The sequence below is a fragment of the Cladophialophora psammophila genome (assembly GCF_000585535.1).
Source record: "Cladophialophora psammophila CBS 110553 chromosome Unknown aczJe-supercont1.26, whole genome shotgun sequence".
Classification (NCBI taxonomy): Eukaryota; Fungi; Ascomycota; class Eurotiomycetes; order Chaetothyriales; family Herpotrichiellaceae; genus Cladophialophora; species Cladophialophora psammophila.
The window spans coordinates 124,132-143,679 of record NW_006912947.1 but is presented as its reverse complement, the minus strand read 5'-3'; the positions used below and the strand labels follow the sequence as shown (position 1 = coordinate 143,679).

The 19,548-nt window shown below is 49.3% G+C and overlaps 8 protein-coding genes across 8 annotated transcripts; 7 read left to right on the top strand and 1 right to left on the bottom strand.

Moving 5' to 3' along the window:
- Positions 1-581: 581 nt before the first annotated feature.
- Positions 582-2,378, top strand: A1O5_11477 (uncharacterized protein; the record flags this gene model as incomplete). The annotated part of the gene is made up of 1 exon (XM_007752049.1): positions 582-2,378. The coding sequence occupies one exon, from the start codon at positions 582-584 to the stop codon at positions 2,376-2,378; it is 1,797 nt and encodes a 598-aa protein (XP_007750239.1).
- Positions 2,379-4,319: 1,941 nt separating this feature from the next.
- On the top strand, positions 4,320-4,678 carry A1O5_11476 (uncharacterized protein; the record flags this gene model as incomplete). Its single annotated transcript, XM_007752048.1, has 2 exons — positions 4,320-4,595; positions 4,628-4,678. The coding sequence occupies 2 exons, from the start codon at positions 4,320-4,322 to the stop codon at positions 4,676-4,678; spliced, it is 327 nt and encodes a 108-aa protein (XP_007750238.1).
- A 12-nt stretch (positions 4,679-4,690) lies between these two features.
- On the top strand, positions 4,691-5,463 carry A1O5_11475 (uncharacterized protein; the record flags this gene model as incomplete). The annotated part of the gene is made up of 2 exons (XM_007752047.1): positions 4,691-5,092; positions 5,155-5,463. 2 exons carry the CDS (start codon positions 4,691-4,693, stop codon positions 5,461-5,463), a joined length of 711 nt encoding a protein of 236 aa, XP_007750237.1.
- Positions 5,464-5,853: 390 nt separating this feature from the next.
- Positions 5,854-6,588, top strand: A1O5_11474 (uncharacterized protein; the record flags this gene model as incomplete). Its single annotated transcript, XM_007752046.1, has 1 exon — positions 5,854-6,588. The coding sequence occupies one exon, from the start codon at positions 5,854-5,856 to the stop codon at positions 6,586-6,588; it is 735 nt and encodes a 244-aa protein (XP_007750236.1).
- Positions 6,589-7,012: 424 nt separating this feature from the next.
- Positions 7,013-8,850, top strand: A1O5_11473 (kinesin family member 1/13/14; the record flags this gene model as incomplete). The annotated part of the gene is made up of 2 exons (XM_007752045.1): positions 7,013-7,199; positions 7,250-8,850. The coding sequence occupies 2 exons, from the start codon at positions 7,013-7,015 to the stop codon at positions 8,848-8,850; spliced, it is 1,788 nt and encodes a 595-aa protein (XP_007750235.1).
- A 1,271-nt stretch (positions 8,851-10,121) lies between these two features.
- A1O5_11472 (uncharacterized protein) lies at positions 10,122-10,385 on the top strand (the record flags this gene model as incomplete). Its single annotated transcript, XM_007752044.1, has 1 exon — positions 10,122-10,385. One exon carries the CDS (start codon positions 10,122-10,124, stop codon positions 10,383-10,385), a length of 264 nt encoding a protein of 87 aa, XP_007750234.1.
- Positions 10,386-12,528: 2,143 nt separating this feature from the next.
- On the top strand, positions 12,529-13,152 carry A1O5_11471 (uncharacterized protein; the record flags this gene model as incomplete). The annotated part of the gene is made up of 2 exons (XM_007752043.1): positions 12,529-12,810; positions 12,883-13,152. The coding sequence occupies 2 exons, from the start codon at positions 12,529-12,531 to the stop codon at positions 13,150-13,152; spliced, it is 552 nt and encodes a 183-aa protein (XP_007750233.1).
- Positions 13,153-16,709: 3,557 nt separating this feature from the next.
- On the bottom strand, positions 16,710-17,696 carry A1O5_11470 (uncharacterized protein; the record flags this gene model as incomplete). Its single annotated transcript, XM_007752042.1, has 1 exon — positions 16,710-17,696. The coding sequence occupies one exon, from the start codon at positions 17,694-17,696 to the stop codon at positions 16,710-16,712; it is 987 nt and encodes a 328-aa protein (XP_007750232.1).
- Positions 17,697-19,548: the final 1,852 nt, after the last annotated feature.

Genomic DNA, 19,548 nt, shown 5'->3' with positions numbered 1-19,548 from the left:
CAATGACTAATACTCGCTCACAGGGCTAATTGTTGTTTCAGAGGCCTGTGGCTCCGTCAATTGCGAACCAGCAGGCAACTTAAAAATAGGCGCCAACGGACAACGAAAGCTAACATACTGGGTACAGCCTCATCATAAACCTGCTACGAAATTGCGTGTCAGTCAACATCCTATCTTCTCGAGGATTTACTGAAGTCGTATTGACGGTAGATTGCTTTATGTTAAACATCACAATCAACTCTCGGATCTAGTTTCCGAGCTCCAGGCAATCTTGAGGCGTTGAACACTTCCGCTACTTTTCGGGAGAGTAGATCAACCGGCAAGGCTTTATTTCATCCTTAACTGCCTAGCAAGCAAAGATGGCGGCCACTCCACGGTCGAGCTATAACACGTTTCCAGCAAGTGGTGGCGCTTCAAGACCTCCTCGACTTCCTCAGCCACCTCCTCCGCGGAGCACCCCCAGGGTCGTCTCTAGCCAGGCACAACCAATTATCATTACCCCCGGGACAACAAGTCGACCAGTTTCAGAGCCAGTAAGTTCGTTAACGACCGAGCCACCTCCAACACATGGTGCTGAGCCTATGGCAACACCACAGCAAAACCCAGCGAGACAGCCGGCTCCTGCTTGTGCTCGCTCAGCTTCAGCTCCACAGAGGCAACCGCTTCGGCAGATCACCATTGAACCTCTAAATATTCAGACAGCGAGTCCAAAACCGAATGCACTTCCCCCTCCAACTCTACTTAAACACCGTCTCCGCAGATTCATCTCACAATGGAACAACTGGTGGATTCTTGAGATCGCGGCTGGCATGCTGAACATTGTATGCTTGATAATTATCATCATCCTCCTTGACCATTTTGACGGCAAACCTTTAAGTAGATGGCATTCGAGGATCACACCCAACGCAATGATTTCTGTCCTGGCCACTGTCTCAAAATCCTCGGTGCTCTTGCCAGTAGCAGAGTGCATATCACAACTCACCTGGCTACAGTTCCAAAGGCCACACTCCTTGCAGCTGATACAGGAGTTTGACGAAGCAAGTCGTGGTGCCCTAGGATCATTCCAGATACTGTTCTCTACTGAAGCTATTGCAGCATGGTTTGGAGCAACTATTACTTTGATGGCTCTCGCATTTGAGCCTTTTGTGCAGCAAGTATTATTGTTGCAGACTCGCCAAGTTCTCCTCAACATCACCAACACCCAAGTGCCGGTTTCGTCTACATTTAATACTGGCAAGACCTTTCCTGCGTCATTTCCTGTGAATTACTACCCACTTGGGGATGAAGCACATGCTCTTGACTCCTCTATTCGAGCTGCTGGGTTTAACGGAATCTACAACGGCGCCATCGAACCGCCATATGAGTGTGGATCGTCAAGCTGTCGCTTCGGAAGCTTCGCTTCGCTGGGGATATGCTCATCATGCACGAATGTTTCGGATGATCTGAAAGACAATTGCACAACTACAATTGGTGGTAGGTGTGAGAGTTGGGAATACACAACCCCTGCAAACATCAGCGTACGTGCCCGGTATGATTCTGGCCAGTTTAGCAGGAACAACTTCGCTACACTCTTCAATAGCTCCGCGACTAAATGGAACGAACTTAGCATGCCATCTCTGGCACAGTTCTCCACCATAAAATTTATCCTGACCACCGATTCATCGGGCCTCGACACTCTCGTACCCATCCTCGCACACGATTGCTCTCTTCGCCTATGCATCAGGACATGGGCCGGTGCCACATTCGAAAATTCCACCTTCACAATGGAACCACCTGAAGAAATTAATTTTCAGAGAGTAATGGCATCTGGTCCATTCTCAATCCTCGAGCTTGACCCAACTGTCAATGCTACAAGATTTGGCACCTACAAGATCAACACTTACGACTGGCAGATGATGGCCTCATTCCTGGCGGCGACCTTCTCGTATCAGGGTAGCGATGTCCTCTCAGACACAGATAACCAAGGCGTGCCAATCATGCTGTACTATGCCCGCGATCTTCCGGCCATGATACAGAATCTCGCCAACAGTCTGACGAACATGATTCGCACGTCGCCGGACAGCACCCTTGTCGCAGGCGAAGCCTTCCGGAGCGAGGCGTTTATCAAGATCCACTGGCCGTGGATATCGCTGCCTGCGATTGTGGTCTTTTCCTCAAACAGTCTATTGGTGATCATGATGATCCAGAGTCACAGGAAACGGTCCCCGATCTGGAAGAGCTCCGTGCTGGCGCTTCTATTTCACGGATTGAAGCCGGGTACGACCAATACCGCAGATGAGCATGTGACTTCGTTGTGGGACATGGAGCTCTTGGCTGAACGGAAGAAGGTGAGGCTTGATGGCTCAACTCCCGAAGAGCTAATCTTTGTTCCGTCTTGAGAAACGTGATGAGAAATCATTATTGGAGTGTTCAGGAGAGAGACAGGCATGTCACTGCATTTAAGGATATAGTTTAATTCTTTGCATTTATCTATATCTATCATGCCGAAACACATTGTCTTCCAGAGTCCGGATCTCCTTAGTCGCCTTCAATTGTACCTATCTTTCTACTCAAGCTTGAGTTTTCTTCACTTCTGCTCAACGGCTGCAAAACAAGAGGATACGCGAGCCCCCCAAAAATGAGATTTTGCCGGCTGAAATTCTCGAAATATATTCCATTCACGTACCATTTCAGGACTAAATACTTCCCTATTGACCGTTGTACCTGGAATTCATTTTGTCGTGTATATACTCTGCCATTCACATCACTAACTGAGTTAGATGCCTGACTACCGCAGCTCCTCGAGGACTCCATTCCTATAGGAACCGTGTCGGCAGCGTCGCCAGAAGTCAATTCATAATCAGTCAATGTATTTATATAGACGTTACTAAGGGCTATAGATAGGTATATCAGGTATGAAGTAACCCTCCTAGCGTACTGGTCAGGGAATGCCCGGTCATGCTGAGCGAATGGCTCATTCAAGGATTAATGCGTAAATGGCAATTGGATTTTCCATTCGCGTCTAAACGGGGAAGTTACACCGGGACACATATAGAGTATTACTGTATGAATATTTGGTAGTTAAATCAGCACAGTTTAGTCAGGTAGTCAGTCAGAGAGTAGTCGGTAGGGTACGCCGTAGTAGGCTACCTACCCATCTCATAATACCTTCCCAGTCAGCTAGGTCCTCGCAGTCAAGTTTGGTAGTGCCTCGATCGGCCACCAAGTCGTACAATCCCTCCAACTCCTCCACCACCACCTCCCTCTTCTTGAATTTTCCTAAAACGTAGCCATTCCCGCACGCTCGCCGGTCGGTCAGTAAGTCAGTCATCAGTTGACCGACTGATAAATTTACAAATAATTTCTCGAATGCAGCTCGGTGCCTTTTCGCATGAAGGCCTTGCCTGCACCTGTGTGTGAAACGTGGATTGTGTGGGTTGTGATGATTAGTTATCAAGTCATATATACGATGCGACGATGCGGTATGACACGACCTGATGTAACTAGTGATTGGCCAGAGTTTCAAACTACCTACGTATCTAACTCGCTAACCCGCTAACTCTGTCGATAACGGGTCGACTAGACAGTTTATATGGTGTATTCCGTTTGCAATTGGTGGCGAAGGAAAAGCCCAAGAGATGATTACATGAGCTTCCACTCTCTTTCTATATGAGGCTGAACTCATCCGTGTCACCGTCCGTCTGTCTTGCCTCGTGCTTTTTCCGTTTTCACAAGTGAGGGAAGCCGAAAATCCCTAGACCTCACCGGCGCAGCCACCCTGGATCGATGCCCACTCAATGAGTGTATTTGCTGCTGGAGCACTCCTCCCTATGAAGAATCTTCAACGGCGACGTGCTGTTGCGTGGCCATCCTCCTTCGAGGATTTGAATTGAGGACTGCATGGATGTCAGCCCTGCACGTGGACTATCCGTCCCGGAAAACCAGCGGGGGAACCAATTCATATCAGAACTGGTAAATATACTGGACGCCTGAAGGACGACATCAGCTTTGCATGATTTTTGCCGCGGTCGTATAGATCAGGGAAATCTCGGCGCGGGCTGACTCTGACTATTCATTCGTATGCTTGGCGTTTGAAGAGGCTTGGTGACTGATGCTATATCATATCGAAGCTGCTAACGGACTGGATACGAGGGTTGCCTGAGCTGAACTTCTTTGGCTATACATGACCTTTGTACCGAGGAATCAAAGATGTATATAGCTGCGGCTCTGTCAGTCGCCCGCTTGGCTTTGTGACACTTCGAACGCAAAGTGCTCTCGAATTGAGCAGTACACATCACCGCTTCCTTGAACGTGCACCAATGGGTTCTATAACGCCACCCATGTCGCTCCGTGTTATCGTTGTGGGTGGCGGCATCTGCAGCCTCTCCGCTGTCATCGCTCTTCGCCGGGCAGGTCACCATGTGACTGTGTATGAGAAATACTCTGCCGACGCAGATGCTGGGGCCGGGGTTGTTGTGGGCGCAAATGCCATCAAGGTTCTCAAGCAATGGGGCCTTGATATGGAAGGCTCCGGCTTGCTGAAATACAAAGCCGGCTATGTCTCGGAGGGCAAAACGCTCAAGATATTGGACTTTGTCTATGGAGAGGAAAGCACAGTAAATGACGAGAAGAGCAATGACGAGTCGAGTTATATGGCCACAAGGCCGGACTTGAGAGCAATGTTGAGAAGGGAGGTTGAGAGACACACACAATGGAGGTCGTGGACTATGACCCAGAACTGCCGGCGATCAAATTTTCCGATGAGAGCTGGGAGGTGGCCGACTGGGTAGTGGCGTGTGATGGCGTCAAGAGCAAAGCCGTAAGAATTGTCAGCGGGGGAGAAACCCCACCCAAAGCAACTGGGATGTCGGCCTTTAGCATGGTGATTCCGGATGAAAAGATGGCCAGTGTCAAGGAGATGTTCAAAGAGAACAATCTAATCCGCGAGAAGTTCAACAAGGACAACGGTACAGTTTGGTTTATCCGCGGAGGGGACAGGCGACTTGTCGTGTGGTGGACATGTCGGTTTGGCAAGATTCAAGCGTTCGACATGCTCATGCCGGACAATGAAAAATATGCCAGCAACGAGGAGTGGACAGCCAGATGCGATAAAGTAGGTGCTTCTCGATGAGTTCGGGTACTGGCATCGCCGACGATGATCCATTACTGTGGAAGGTGTGTTCAAGAGTGCCTCCGGACACTCTCCACAAAGGCAAACTGTGCATGCTCGGGGACGCATTGCATCCGACGCCTCCTTTCCGAGCTCAAGGAGGCAGCCAATCTATCGAAGATGCCGGGGCGCTTGAGAGGATCGCCACCAACATCGTCGACAAGTCAGACCTGCCGAGACGGCTGGAAATGTTGGATAGATTGAGAGTCTCGAGGTATCCCTGTGCCCAGATGATCTCATCAGTCCGTCAGGACGACCTGAACTTGGACGAACGCTATATTGAGGTGCCCAGCCAATGCCGAAAATGGTTTTGAGGGAGAGGACCAATCTCACCGTAAGTCGGTTTTCCTGATGCCCGATGAAAGGATCGGCTCACTAACAGACACAGTGCAAAACGGGGCGGCTTTCCAACAGTGGCTACACTCATACGATGTAAGAGGCGCTGTAGCGAGAGCCGTTAGCAAAGAGGCGTAGCGATGATAGCAAGATAGAGGGTGCAAAGGGTAGAATAGTAGATGGCGTTGACAGAGGATCTTGACCCTTTTCGGCGCGCCAAGAGCCCGCAATTTTCTGTCTTTTGAAACTGGAACAAACGAGAATGTGAACCGCCAAATCATAGAATATCTCACCGAAATATCACATGCTCATAATCCCCTATCGCCACAGCCAAAAAGTGTTTCCTCATCGCCTAGAGTATTGCAGTCATGTCAGATCATAAAGACGACCGCCCGACAAAGCAGCGACGAATTCATGGAATGCCACTGCTCGACCAAACGAGTCAGATTGACGACGATGAGGATTCTTCCAGCTCATCCTCATCGTCTTTCATGACCTTGCCGACAGCACGGCTTTCTCATCGACTTCTAAATGATGCCGGCACATTGCATACAGAAAACTCTTCCGACAACGAAGAAAGCGAAGTGCAGGATGAAGAGGAGACAACGTCGTCTTCGGATTCTGAGGATTCAGACGGTGAGGAGACGTCAGAGAGAGAAGAAGAAGAAGAAGAAGAAGAGGGAGGGGAAGACGTCGAGGAGCCTGTCCCCCCGAGAGGCCCAGGAATCCCACGTTTCACCACGCTGCCCGCCCGAGGGTCGGATCTCAAGTCTCGTGTGCAGAATTTCCTACCACAGCTACAACGAGCAAATGCGGAGCTCGAGGACTCCAGCCAAGTCTTTGACAGAAGGATTGACCATGTATCAGACGACGCCGACCATTATATCGAGATGGAGGTGGGCCTCGGTGTGTTGACTGCACAGAAGGACGACACCACCCGAATAATGCTGCCGCATTCGCCGTCTAGCGTGGAAGAGGATCGCGCCGACGAAGATGAAGAGGTCATCAATGCACATGGTGGGTCGGAGGACGGCGCCTTGTCTCGGGTGGTTGGCATGGAAGGGAGAAAAGGAACAAAGCGGAAAATCGAAGAGCTGGGATAATGGGGATGGAGTTTTGTATGGGGTCTGGGCATGGAGTATAGAGGTATCTCCGTACTCCTACTCAGCACATAGTACGAAGTAGTGGGAGGTAGGAGGTGCTCGGTAAGGGGATCTGGGGTATCAAGGGTGATACGTGGCGAGGGTGGTACATACCGAGTACCGGGTACATAAAGGATATTGGTGATAAGCGATAAGAAGCGGGGGGGCAACCACCGTCCGGGGCGCGGCAACGTCATTGTTTGGATCTAACCTGAAACGGACACCAAGGCACCGCAGTTTTGGCGCTAGCCAACCCACCGCAGCAAAGCTAGCGCTTCGTTAAGCTGCTAGATGGCCTCACTTTTCTTTCATGTATGTTTCCTTACACTGCAGATATCGCGCTGTCATCCAAGAGTGCATCCATCTTCTCAATAGAGCTTCGACTATGGTGCCGCCGTCACGCGCAACCACCCATGACGCACGATCAAAGACCCCAACACACTCGACCGCCTCAAGTCCCTCTCTCAGGTCCAAGACGCCTGTGAGTGTCTCCATGACGCCCACCAACAGCAGCATGGGTCCTGGCGGAAACGTCAAAGTCGTCGTCAGAGTCAGGGGGTTTCTTCCCCGCGGTAAGTGTACAATGGCCTCTCAATCAGTCGAAGCTAATAATGTTTGGCAGAAATCGAGAGAGGCGCACAATGCCTAATTGAGATGAACCCTCGCACCCAGTCGACGAAGCTGTTAGTTCCTCCTTCGACTGATCCCGCAAATGCAAGAGCGCAGACGAGAAAGGTGCTGGAGGAGAAGTTGTTCACATTTGACAATTCATTCTGGTCCCACAACACAAGAGATGAGCATTATGCTACACAGGAAGACGTCTACAATTGCTTGGGAGAGGAATTCCTAGACCACAATTTTGAAGGCTACCACACATGCATCTTCGCGTACGGGCAGACAGGCTCCGGCAAGAGTTACACCATGATGGGCACTCAGGAGCAGCCCGGCTTGATACCACGAACATGCGAAGACTTGTTCCAGCGCATCGAGTCCAACGAGAGCGCCAATATCAGCTACAGCGTCCGAGTGTCGTACTTCGAAGTCTACAACGAGCATGTGCGGGACTTATTCCAGCCGCGAACTGAACCTCCACAATATCTCAAAATCCGAGAATCCCCTACCGAAGGGCCATATGTCAAGGACCTAACGGAAATCCAAGTCAAAAATTACAATGAGATCCTGAAGTACATGCGGATGGGCGACAGCTCCCGAACCACGGCTTCGACCAAGATGAATGACACGTCCTCCCGGTCTCATGCAGTCTTCACCATCATGCTGAAACAAATCCATCATGATTACCGCACAGACGAGACAACGGAAAGATTGGCACGGATACGGCTTGTGGACTTAGCGGGATCTGAGCGTGCCAAAGCAACTGAAGCGACTGGACAGCGACTTCGAGAAGGTGGAAACATCAACAAATCCCTGACTACGCTGGGGAGAGTGATTGCTGCGCTTGCAGACCCCAAACACGCCCGAATCCACCATTCCAAACGGACAAATCGTGACATTGTGCCCTATCGTGATTCAATCCTGACCTGGCTGTTGAAGGATTCACTTGGAGGAAACTCGAAGACTGCCATGATTGCTTGTATAGCACCGTCAGATTACGATGAGACCCTCTCAACCCTCCGATATGCAGACCAGGCCAAACACATCCGCACAAAGGCTATTGTGAACCAGGATCACGTCTCATCTGCAGAGAAAGACGCACAGATCAATGAAATGCAAGAGACAATCCGAGCACTGAGGTGGACGCTGAGCCAGCAGCAACAGAACGGTAGTGCCTCTGTGATGAAAGCTGTGCAAGAGTCCGCCGAAGCTCAATCTGAGAAAATTCGCGAATTCACCACCAAGTATGAAAACATGCTGCAGATTATGGAAGAGAAGTTAGCTATTTCAGAGTCCAAAGTGCGACAATTGGAGGAAGAAAAAGAAGCGTTGAGCATTCATCTGAAGCTTGTTCTTGATGAGCTCAAAAACCCCATCGTCATCAACAAAGAAGATACCGAATCTGTCGACGAGAGGTCTAGGGCGCCAACGCCAGACATGATATATGAAGACGACACGGCCTCTAGCGACGAGGTAGAGACGGAATCCGAGATCGATGATGAAGCTGCTGAGATGCAGGCAGAGATGGAAGCGCTTATCTCGGACTTGGGATTGTTCAAGAAGAAGATTGCGGCAGACCACGAGATGTTTGGCATCAGCCTTGCGGCATGACTCGAGAAAAGAGTTGGACGAATGTGAACGTTTTGGCATGTTAGCGAGGCGTTGGGTCTTCGCGGTCTATGGAGTCGTTAGCTACAGGAACTTTGGTCTGCTTGATACCAGGAAAAATGCCGAGACTGGGGAAACTCGTATGCAGAGTCAGCCTGAGCCTTTCGGGCAGAATGCGAAGCAGATGCACGGACCACTTGTGGCTCCTTATGACAGGCACCTTGTCTCACTGCTTCCAATCGTTTCTCGCTTGTACCACGTCCATCTTGCCCCAGCCGTTCATACAGCCAGCCAGTTCACCAAATGTCGAGCCAGCGAAGGAGGTGAGGCACCAACTACGCACCAGCCTCTTCTCAAGAAATCGCCTTGTGAGGCTGAAAAGGTTGCCTTCCCGCCAGGGAATGATCCATGGGCCTCCCTCCGACAGGAAATGACCTTCCGCACCACATCCTCTCGCTTTTTATCTTGACCACATTCTAGATCTATTGTCTAGAGCAGCCGCCGGGGAAAAACTAACGACAGCCTCCCTGATCTCGACACTCAGATCAAGCTCGTGTTGTGCGAGGAAGCCCTGCGGCTATCAGCAGACTCCAGGGGCCTTTAACTGCCGCAACAAGCGAAGTAACTGTCGCAGCAGCCAACATCGATTTCAATTTCACTCTCGTCAAATGCGAGGTTCCCAGAGAATACCATGGTTTTGAAACGTCCTATCCAAGAAGCGTAAGGAACAAGGAGAAACAGGGTCGATACACATCACCCCCAGAAGCCTCGGTGCTCTCTTCGAGGGTTTCTGCAACTGTTGACAGGGTCGCGAGAGCACCACTGTGGCAAACTACCTGAGACGCTAGGCGTGTCACCAACTGCGCAATCTGTCTCAACCTCGTTGCTCTTGCGAACCTGTGATAGGATGGCGACGGAATAGGAGGTTTCAGGAATGCTCTTCAGGTTACTGGCCAAAGTGTATATAAACAAGCAGAGTCTCTCTGAATAGCCAGAGGGACAGAACACAATCAAGCAGATGAATCCACTCTCATTCTGTGTACAACAGCAACCCCTCCCCAAATTTGATCAAGGCCTACGGAAGGCGTGTCTCTGAAATTTCAGGGCTTCAGAAGGAAGAGTCCGGTAGTGTCAAGGACAGTATTTTTGATCAATATACTGGGGTCGACGGCACCTCAATATGGGCCGCAGTGACATCCTCTTTTTCCACGCTTCTCCTCTAGCTGCTTACTTGTATGCTTGCCCGATTCTGGTCCGCTTCGGAAGCAGTCTCAATGTGGTACGAACTGGTCAAGGAGCGACGAAAAAGCATTGCAAATCGGTTCGTGGAAGCAGGAAGGGCACCCTTTGCTACACTCGCCGCCGCTGCACAGGCAGACATATCCCGGTCCAGTCTTGCTAAATGGGACGGCAGTGCGCGTGCCTGGCTTCGTTTCGCGGACAAAATTAAGCGTACCGAGCAGGATCAGCTGATGCTCATTGTTGCTAATATCAATGTCCCCATCAATAATGACATGAGCGTCTTTTCTAGCGTCTAAACCGCCTGGAAATCCACCGTTGTGTCAATGGAAAGCCTGCTTATATCGACTGGTCCTGAGCTTGGCTTGCATAGTCCGAATTTCCAGACTGAGTCGACCAAGAGTGTCTTGAACGCCTGGCTTTCTCTTAAACTTAATTCAGGGTTTCTTGCTCCCTAAAACGTATAATGATTGTTCATTTTGGCGAAGTCCATAAGATTCCCCTTTGAGGATGAACCTGTCGACATAGAATTCAGGATCTCTCGAATGCTCTCGAATGACGGATAGATGGTGCTGCAGGAGGCGTGCTGGTACTTGTATTTAATGCTGCAAGCGGAGGCTAGAAAGATGGTTCACTGTTCGACATGTTTGTGCTTGTGCCGCAGATAGAGCACCACGCGCGACTTGTTCCAGCCGAAGGAAGAGCTTGATTGCTGGGGGTGAGGCTTCTTGACGCTTGCTGACATCAAACGGTGGGCTCTGTTTCAATGACTTCAAATAGTACCTACTCTGAGACTTCTGGTTGCTAGGTCCTCTTGTCACCTTTATATATCGTGTCTTGGCCAGGGAGTACTGACATTTCTGCCTGCGATCTACCAATAGGCAAGGTCAGCATACTGTGTCATTTAACTTTTTCTGCTTATATTGTAACAGAGCACTTCAGGGTTCGGCGTGCACGTGCAACAACGCACAGAGGCCTATCCAGCAGATCGGGAATCGAGAACGCGTTTCTAGTTAATACTGACAACAACACCACCAACACCACCTAGAGAGGTAGCGGCTAGGACTACGAATACCTAGTATAGCGGGGGCATCGAGGAACAGAACAGAATTAATAAAACACTCAGAAATTAGATAGATAGCGCTAAAAAGCCATAGAATTTATAATACTCTGCTCAAACTCGTAATGAATGGCACACTACTAGCACTATAAACTATTCCGTACCCTCTTCTCTGCTAGCCTATTTAGGTTTAATATGTGACCTAATAGATCTCTGCCTACCACCGCTCTATCAGCCCAGTATAGCCCATTATAGTATAGTCACCTCGCCTTATTATAATAACATCAGCAATTTTTCCCGCGACTCACAGTATTCTTATATGCTTAGGGAGCCCAGGGAGCTCACAGTCGCTCACAGCTCTTATATCTAGGCTATGAGCTCTTATAGACTATCTATTTTTAGTAACTTTTATAATATACTTATTATATAATATTATTAAATTTAAAAAGGTCTTTTCTATTTCGGAAATAAGGTTTACACTAAAAGCGGATAACTCGCTAAGTCTTTATCTTAGTAAATACTAACGTTATTAAGCTAATAATTTAAGATTTAGTTCGAAACCTTATATTTTATATATATCTACTTTAATTTTAGTATAATATAGTAATCTTAGTTAGTACTAGTTTAAACGACTAGTATAATTATATATTCGTAAAGTTATAAATTATTATATTAGCCCAGGGCCCTCTTAGAGTAGCCCATGAGCTCTCTTAGAGTAGCCCAGCGAGCCCAGCGGTCTCATGGGCTGCGTAAGACGCAGACTTACCTTGACAGCCCAGGGTAGCCCAGGGCTCTCAGAGTCGCGCGGGAAAATTTGTCGATGAGATATCTATTAGCGAAAAGGTGGTTATCTTCGATGACTTACTAGAAGATAGATAACCGAAGCTCTTAAGCTACTTAGTATAGGTCAAATATAATCGTTCTCGCTTAAAGATAAATACGCGATAGGTTGCCTGATAGCTATATAGATGGAGCCGAAGCATCGTGAATAGGAGAAAGACGTCCACATATTAGAGATTTTATCTAAGCGCTTTAGGTGGAGAAGAGAACCTCGATCGTCCCGGCGTGGATCTTCGTTCTTTGTGCACTAAATTTAGTGAACGCCTTCTCTTGCCCCTCCACATCCTCTAAGAAATTTCTAAATATTTGAATAGAATTGTGTCTTACTAAAAAAGAAGAACGGAACAGGAGTCGGATAAATGCCCTGCATAGCATAAAGAAGTTTCTTGTGTAGTTATAATTTGTTCAACAAAGACATCATCCAATCCAATAAGGCTCCGTATACAAAGTTCATTCCCAGTCTGCATCACATCAATCCACCCGAGCTTTACGAACCATCACCGCATTACTCGCATATTCTCACCACCACCGGACCATGTCGCATGGTCGCAACGGCCGGCCAGGTCGGCTGCGACGAGAACAGAGTGTTCCCTGAAGACCTCAATGACCAGATCATCCTGGCGATGGAGAACCTGGCTCGGGCGCTTGAGGCCGCCGGCGCCTCAGTCAAGGATGTGTACAAGTTGGTCTACCACATTATCGACTACGATCCGGTCAATCGTATCCACGCCAAACACCTCGAGGCATTTTTGAAGGGCGGGGGTGGGCCGCTCGGATGCGATCGGACTTCAAGCATGGAGGCCAACATCTTCGGTTTCTTGGAGGTGAGTATCAAACCGCAGCAGAGCCAATTCAGACTGAGGTGAATGCTGATAAAGTTGTCGACAGGCTCACAGTCAGTGTCGCTTGGGCTGGCAGATTTGTTACACGCCAACTCAGTTGTACTCAGCTCTCCTGTATTCCGGATCGCTCAATCTCCAGAAGGTGTCTTCGTCTCCGCAGCTCGCGGCGATTTCTTGTGCAAACGTGTTATTTTCTCGGTCCAAACGATTTTGTACAGGAGCATCACGTTCGATCCTCCACTACCTCCAGCAAAGCTCGAGCTTGCAAAACACAGTGTACAGTCATTTTCCTTCAAGCACATCATCCTCTATTCAGAACCGTGATGGCGCAATGCTGGTCTCTCTGGGGCCTTCATGTCATTCAATGGGCCCCTCTCCACTGGTCGGGACACGAGTAATGACCAAAAAGGCCAATTCTCGTTGACCTGCTTTGCCAACGGTAATCTCGGACGTCATTTGTCCAAGTATCCAAAAGCAGAACGTACTGTAACAGAGCACTTCAGGGTTTGGCGTGCACGTGCAACAACGCACAGAGGCCTGTCCAGCAGATCGGGAATCGAGAACGCGTTTCTAGTTGATACTGACAAGACAACACCACCAACACCACCCAGAGGGGCAGCGGCTAGGGCTACAAACACCTAGCACAGCGGGAGCATCGACGAATAGGACAGGACTGATAAAAAACACTTAGGAATTAGGTAGACGGCGCCAAAAACCATGGAATTTATGATGCTCTGCTCAATCTCTAATGAATGGCTCACTGCCAGCACTGTAAACTGTTCTGCACCCCCTTCTGCCAGCCCATTTAGGTTTGACATGTGACTAGACAACTTTTCCTCTCTGCCACCGCTCTACCAGCCCAGCACGGCCCATCACAGCACAGCCACCTTGCCTTGTTACAGTACAAAGGCTAATTTTGGCCATATTCAACGGATCTTTGGTCCCTATGTGAAGGTACCAGAGCCCCTTGCAGTGGTTCAGCGCAGTTGGAGCAAAGACCCATCGTCTCGAGTTTGTACTGTGCCTGTCGCACCACCAGGCATTATGACACTCCATGAGCATTCACTTAGGACTCCACATGAGAAGATACACTTTGTTGGCACAGAAACTACCTACGCATGGAAAGGCTATATAGATGGAGCGGTGAGATCTAGTGATCGCGGAGCGAAGGAAGTCATCCAAGCGTTAAGCCAACCAAGCGAAGTTGTAAGAAAATACTGTAACAAGGCGAGGTGGCTATGCTATGATGAGCTATACTGGGCTGGTAGAGCGGTGGCAGACAGAGATCTATCAGGTCACATGTCAAACCTAAATGGGCTGGCAGAGAAGAGAGTGCGGAACAGTTTATAGTGCTGGCAGTGTGCCATTCATTACGAGTTTAAGCAGAGTATTATGAATTCTATAGTTTTTTAGCGCTGTCTATCTAATTTCTAAGTGTTTTATTAGTTCTGTTCTATTTCTCGATGCCCCCGCTGTACTAGGTGTTCGTAGCTCTAGTCGCTGCTCCTCTGGGTGATGTTAGTGGTGTTGTTGTCAGTATTAACTAGAAACGCGTTCTCGATTCCCGATCTGCTGGATAGGCCTCTGTGCGTTGTTGTACGTGTACGCCGAACCCTAAAGTGCCCTGTTACAATACTAGGTAGGAAATAGTCTAGGTCTGAAGCACTTCATAGACTCTTATCTGCTGGGATCTTATAGCTAAGCGTTCCCGCGTAGCTTTGTGCTCTTCTACCGAGAACTTCCGCTGCCGTTTAGATTCACCCTTGCAGCCATTCTTGTTGCATCGCTTCGACCTCTTCAAGCACCGTCGTACAAACTTTTCCTCCAGATTCACTAGTTCCATGGCCTGTAGGAGCAGCAGTCAGAGATTCGACATAAAAAGTCCACAACGGGTGACTTGGCCTGGCGTGGAGTCTGGAGATCTTCTACTGTATGTATTCGCAACAACTTCCTTGCTCGCTCCAGGTCGTCTACATGGGTACACACGATAGAGGCATAGTCTAGCTTTGAATCAATTAATAATGGGCTTGCATTTGGAAGAAACAGCATTGAGGGCATTGAGTCTGGGAGAAGAATAATCTTCAGATCCTTAGTTGTGTGACCTACCCATATGAGGATTTATTTTCCTACATTGAGTTGATTGGGTACTTACGAAAGCCCCACCCCCTGGTGGTGCATCTCCACAGCTCAACGACTGAATGGGCTTGTCAAAGAGGTACGCTCTCCTAGATATGAGCCTTAATCTGGCCACAGAGAAGCTAAGCAGCGTACGGCTCAAAACTTGAGAGGTGTGTCATAACGGGACGATGTGATGATCTCCAAGAAGTGCTTCATCGAAGCGCTTAGTGCTTATAATGAGTGCTTGCCATTGAGGTCCTAGCGCGGCAATTAGATGAACGCATCATGGAGGGTTGCGTTGAAGGCGTTTCCAAGTCTCGCAGGAGTCATCGGGGCGGAGACTTGCCTTCTTAGCCTTCCGTTTTTTTCTTGCCCATTCATTCGGATCATTACCTGAGGTTTCTGTTGGTTGCCTACCATCATTAGAGCAGATAACTTCCTCGGTAGCATTCCACGCCAATTGCCGGTGTGGAGGGGCGTGGCAACCACCAAAATCCGGTATGCCTCGGGCTTTGCGTCGCGGATCAGAACCTAAAAACATCAGCATCCGCCAACATTTACAAACACGAGAGGGATTCACTCCTAAGTATGTAATTGAGGTTCAGAAAACGTACTGCAATAAAAAGGAACTCGACAGCCTGTTGAAAATCTCAAGCCAAGAGAACCTTTGTTATGTGACATGAGGTCGATGATATACGGGCAAACGTAGAATGCCAATGGCGACTTATTAAGAAGAGCCTTAATGATCGACTGCGATTTGGAGTTAAATTCTTCGTGCAATATGTCATCATACCGTAACAAAGGCCTCCTTTCGGGATAGCACTGGCTTTGAACAGATAGATGTGGCGGAACAGTTACCTATGGCAAGTGAGGATGAAGACACGGAAGGCTTCCATGAGGAGATAACTCCAGTCCAGGCCTGTGTCTATTTTTCAACTACGTGCAAGTAGAGCGTGGCCAAGTACGAAGGGCGGCAAAGTGGCTGCTCGAGAACCCGGGAATACATCAATTCAATACTGCTCTATCTCGGTGCCTGATCTCCTTAGAGGGTTGGGATGATATCCTTCTACCTCTGGAATCATCTGTGGTTAGAGCAAACTCCAATTGGATTGCTAGGTTGGCCGCAGTTGGCGTCCTTGGCTCATTTTCCGGGAGGGCAGTGAACGCACAACTGTTCTATATCCTCTGGATCATTTCTGGAATCGCTGGAACTCCAGACATCCGTAAAGGATCTAGTGGGGAGGTTATTATATATTAACTTGCCCAAACAGGCTGGACGTATCGATATCGCTGTGACAGGCAGTCTTGAAACAGGATCAACGGCGATCAACAGAGGGACCCTTCTCCCTCATTCCTTTTCACTTCCATTACAAGCGCCGATTTTGCCGAGCGCGATTTCTGCAGGGTTTGGTGTCAATGTTCTGCGACCTGAGCTATCTCTACCTGGAGCTTCAGTAGGATCGTTCTCGAGTGTTGCTACCCAGTATTTCAACTATTGCCTTGCGCGGCTCATGACGGTGAGGCGGTGGTACTAGGGATGCTCCAGGGTCACCCGGCACAAGTTAATCTTCTGAAGAGATTAGTGATATGCTTTTGATATCGATCGATCGATTCAGCCTACACCAGGAGGATGCTTGATCCGGCCACCAACGCTAGAATCGAAAGTTTGGGGATGGTGTTACCCTGTAGCTCGAGATTTATTGATGTACTCTCCGCGACCATATTCTGCAGGCTTGAGTCTAATAGTCACCTGCATGCCCGAATCAATCTAGATAGTTATGTAACTTCTCGGCGAAGCCCGCTACTTCCCTCAAGTCTCTCACCCACCACACGACCCGCTTACTGCTTCCCTCCCTTTGTCCTCCCCCGCGACCAGCGACTTCTTTAAGATACCTATCCGACGAGTCCAAATCAAGCCTCAACGCCTCAACGCCGACCCGCTCCAGACTCTCCTTCAACGCGGCCTGGCCGCTGCCCATCGGCTCGTCACGCACACAGATGCCCACATCGGCAGCGAGCAGACAGTCAAAGTCTGTGGGTGAATCGCCCACGTAGAAGACAGGACCATCTTCTTCATTTTCTTCTTCTCTATCTCGCAGATTTTGGAAAGCGGATAGTTTATCGGCGCTGGTCCGGATACTAGCGGGCTCCGAGATGCCGTCGGTGGTCTCGCAAGGGAGGCGGTTGGAGAGAATCGGGATAGCGTCTACTGCGCCTTTCATAAGTGATATAGAGTCCCCGAGCGCTGTTGATAGACATGCTCTTATGAAGGCGGTGCTCCAATTCACGCTGATGATGGAGACGGGAGATGGATGTTTATCTGCAACTTCATCCCTAGGATGGTGACGCGCGAGTGAGAGAACTTCTTTCCACCCATCTCGGAGTTGGATCTCATTCCTCTGTACTGCGACCTCTGCTCCCACGCGGACGTCCTGCTCAGTGACCTCCGCGAAGATCTCAGCGTCTAGCACCCTGGTTACACTTCGCATTTCGACATCTCTCAAACTCGCCAGCCATGCGCTCTCCTGGGCAATCTCCCTGCGGTCTTTCTTCGCCGGGCGATACGAGGCCTCGTGCTCAGTGTAGTCCGACAGGTAAGCCTGGACTATCTGGTCCCATGGCACGAGATCACGATGCCGATTGCGCCCATAGCCGATCGCGGCGACATTGTGCAACGTGTCGCGCTTGGTAAGTGTGCCGTCCCAGTCAAGGACGATGCGGACATGATTGATTTCTCGTCTTGTAGGCATGAAAGATGCAGATAGGTGTTGGATTGTACGTGTAAAAAGTTTGCGCATTATCCTCGTGTTGATAGAGGAATTGAGGAAAAGTGTGGTTCCTATGTGGGCGTATGATCCCGCTTGCCGCTTTAAACAAGTACCCCATGAACCTTACCTAGCAGCTTCTCCACTTCAGCCTCGTGTGATCTTCCCTCCGAGTCTACTCGCCGGATTGTGCTGTGCGGAGTAATCCTTGCAGACTTCCAAACATTCGCACATGGAAACCATAGAATTTGATCTATTCTGACCACTTACTGATTGGCTCTTGACCTGGATAGTCTTCTGCATCAGCAGCTCAACCCAGGGAGACTTCTATTCAATACCTGGTGGCGCATCATCACAAATGCAGAAAGGAAAGCACGCACCGAAAAACGATTTTAATAACTCCATTGTAAGGAATGACGCCCACACAGTGAACCCTGGAAAGACAAGTGACCGCTCAGCGTGCAAGTCACGGTGTATCGAACAGTGGAGACAAAGCCAAGAGTGTACCCAGAGCTATCGACCTTAAGAAATTGAAGGGGAATTGTAACGAATGTGAAGAAACCCTGTTGGCTGGTGTTGTGGAGACCGGTGAGTGAAGCTACCCAGTGGCTTGGGAAACTCGCACTAATCGGTCAGGAAAATCAGATACGACCATGGATGATGTCGGACTTGATCTTTCATGATCGAGGCTCTCGAAGGCATGACTATTCTGCCTCCTCAGCACTCAGAGCAGTTCCAGTATGGGCTACTCACCAAACAATGCATGTCAAGCACCCCTTCTCTTCGGACTACCTGGCACCGGGAAAGTGCATCTTTGCAAGAGCCATAGCGCAATGCTGAAGTGTCCACGTCCTTGAAGTATCAGGCGCCGATGTGGACCAGATATATGTCGGTGAAGCAGAAAAGTATGTGCGAGCAATATTGTCATTGTATCACGAATTACGCCCGCGCATCCTCTTTATTGATGAGGCAGAAATGGTAGCCAAGGTACAGAAATCCAGCAAGGAGAGTGGAACTCGAATCGCATCGCAGTAGGTGAGGCTTCGGATATTATGGATAACCCCTTTGGCGTGATATTGGGTGGAAGATGGTTGTTGATCAATAGCATCGGTTAGTACTCTAGCTAGACTTCCTCCGGTTGTTACTTCAGGCTCGGTTGGCTGGTAGAGTTCGACTTTCTGTGTGTTTGAATTGCTACAATGGGCTCCGAAGCAAGAAACCCTCCACTCTGGATGATGCCACAAGGGAACTCGTTGCGTCGCTTAACGCCCTTACCAATCAGATTTACGAGAATTCGAGGGATTACAAGGACTCCTCGGGCCAGTAAGGTCTGCAAGACGCAGTTGAACTCAAACCAATGACTGATTATCCAACTAAGCGATCAATTGGGCAACAGACCACGACGTCCGCGTCATAAGCATGAGTTTCGACTTTAGAAGAAGGAAGTACAACGCTCGAAGATGCAATCACCAGTGCATTTCGCTAAGATATTGTGGTTGTCTGCAGCACATCAAACCAAGGCACGAACGAGGAAACGACATATGCTGCGCAGTATTACCAAGACGTTTCCGCCATGGCGACTTGCGACTCTTACGGCAGGTTCACGAGCTACAGTTCCGTCACTACAGCGAGTTCGCGTTTGTAGGGGGCAAGATCATCACCCGGGGCAACGGGCAGCAACCATCGCCGCAGGTGTGGCGTCCATGATCCTTACATGCAAATGTTTCACTCAGGACGCAATTGCAGCCAACTACCTCCAGGGTGGTGCTGCGACCGCTCTGACGTGGTTCAGAGGAGCAGTTATCGCCAACATCTGACAAAGCATGACAAATGGTCT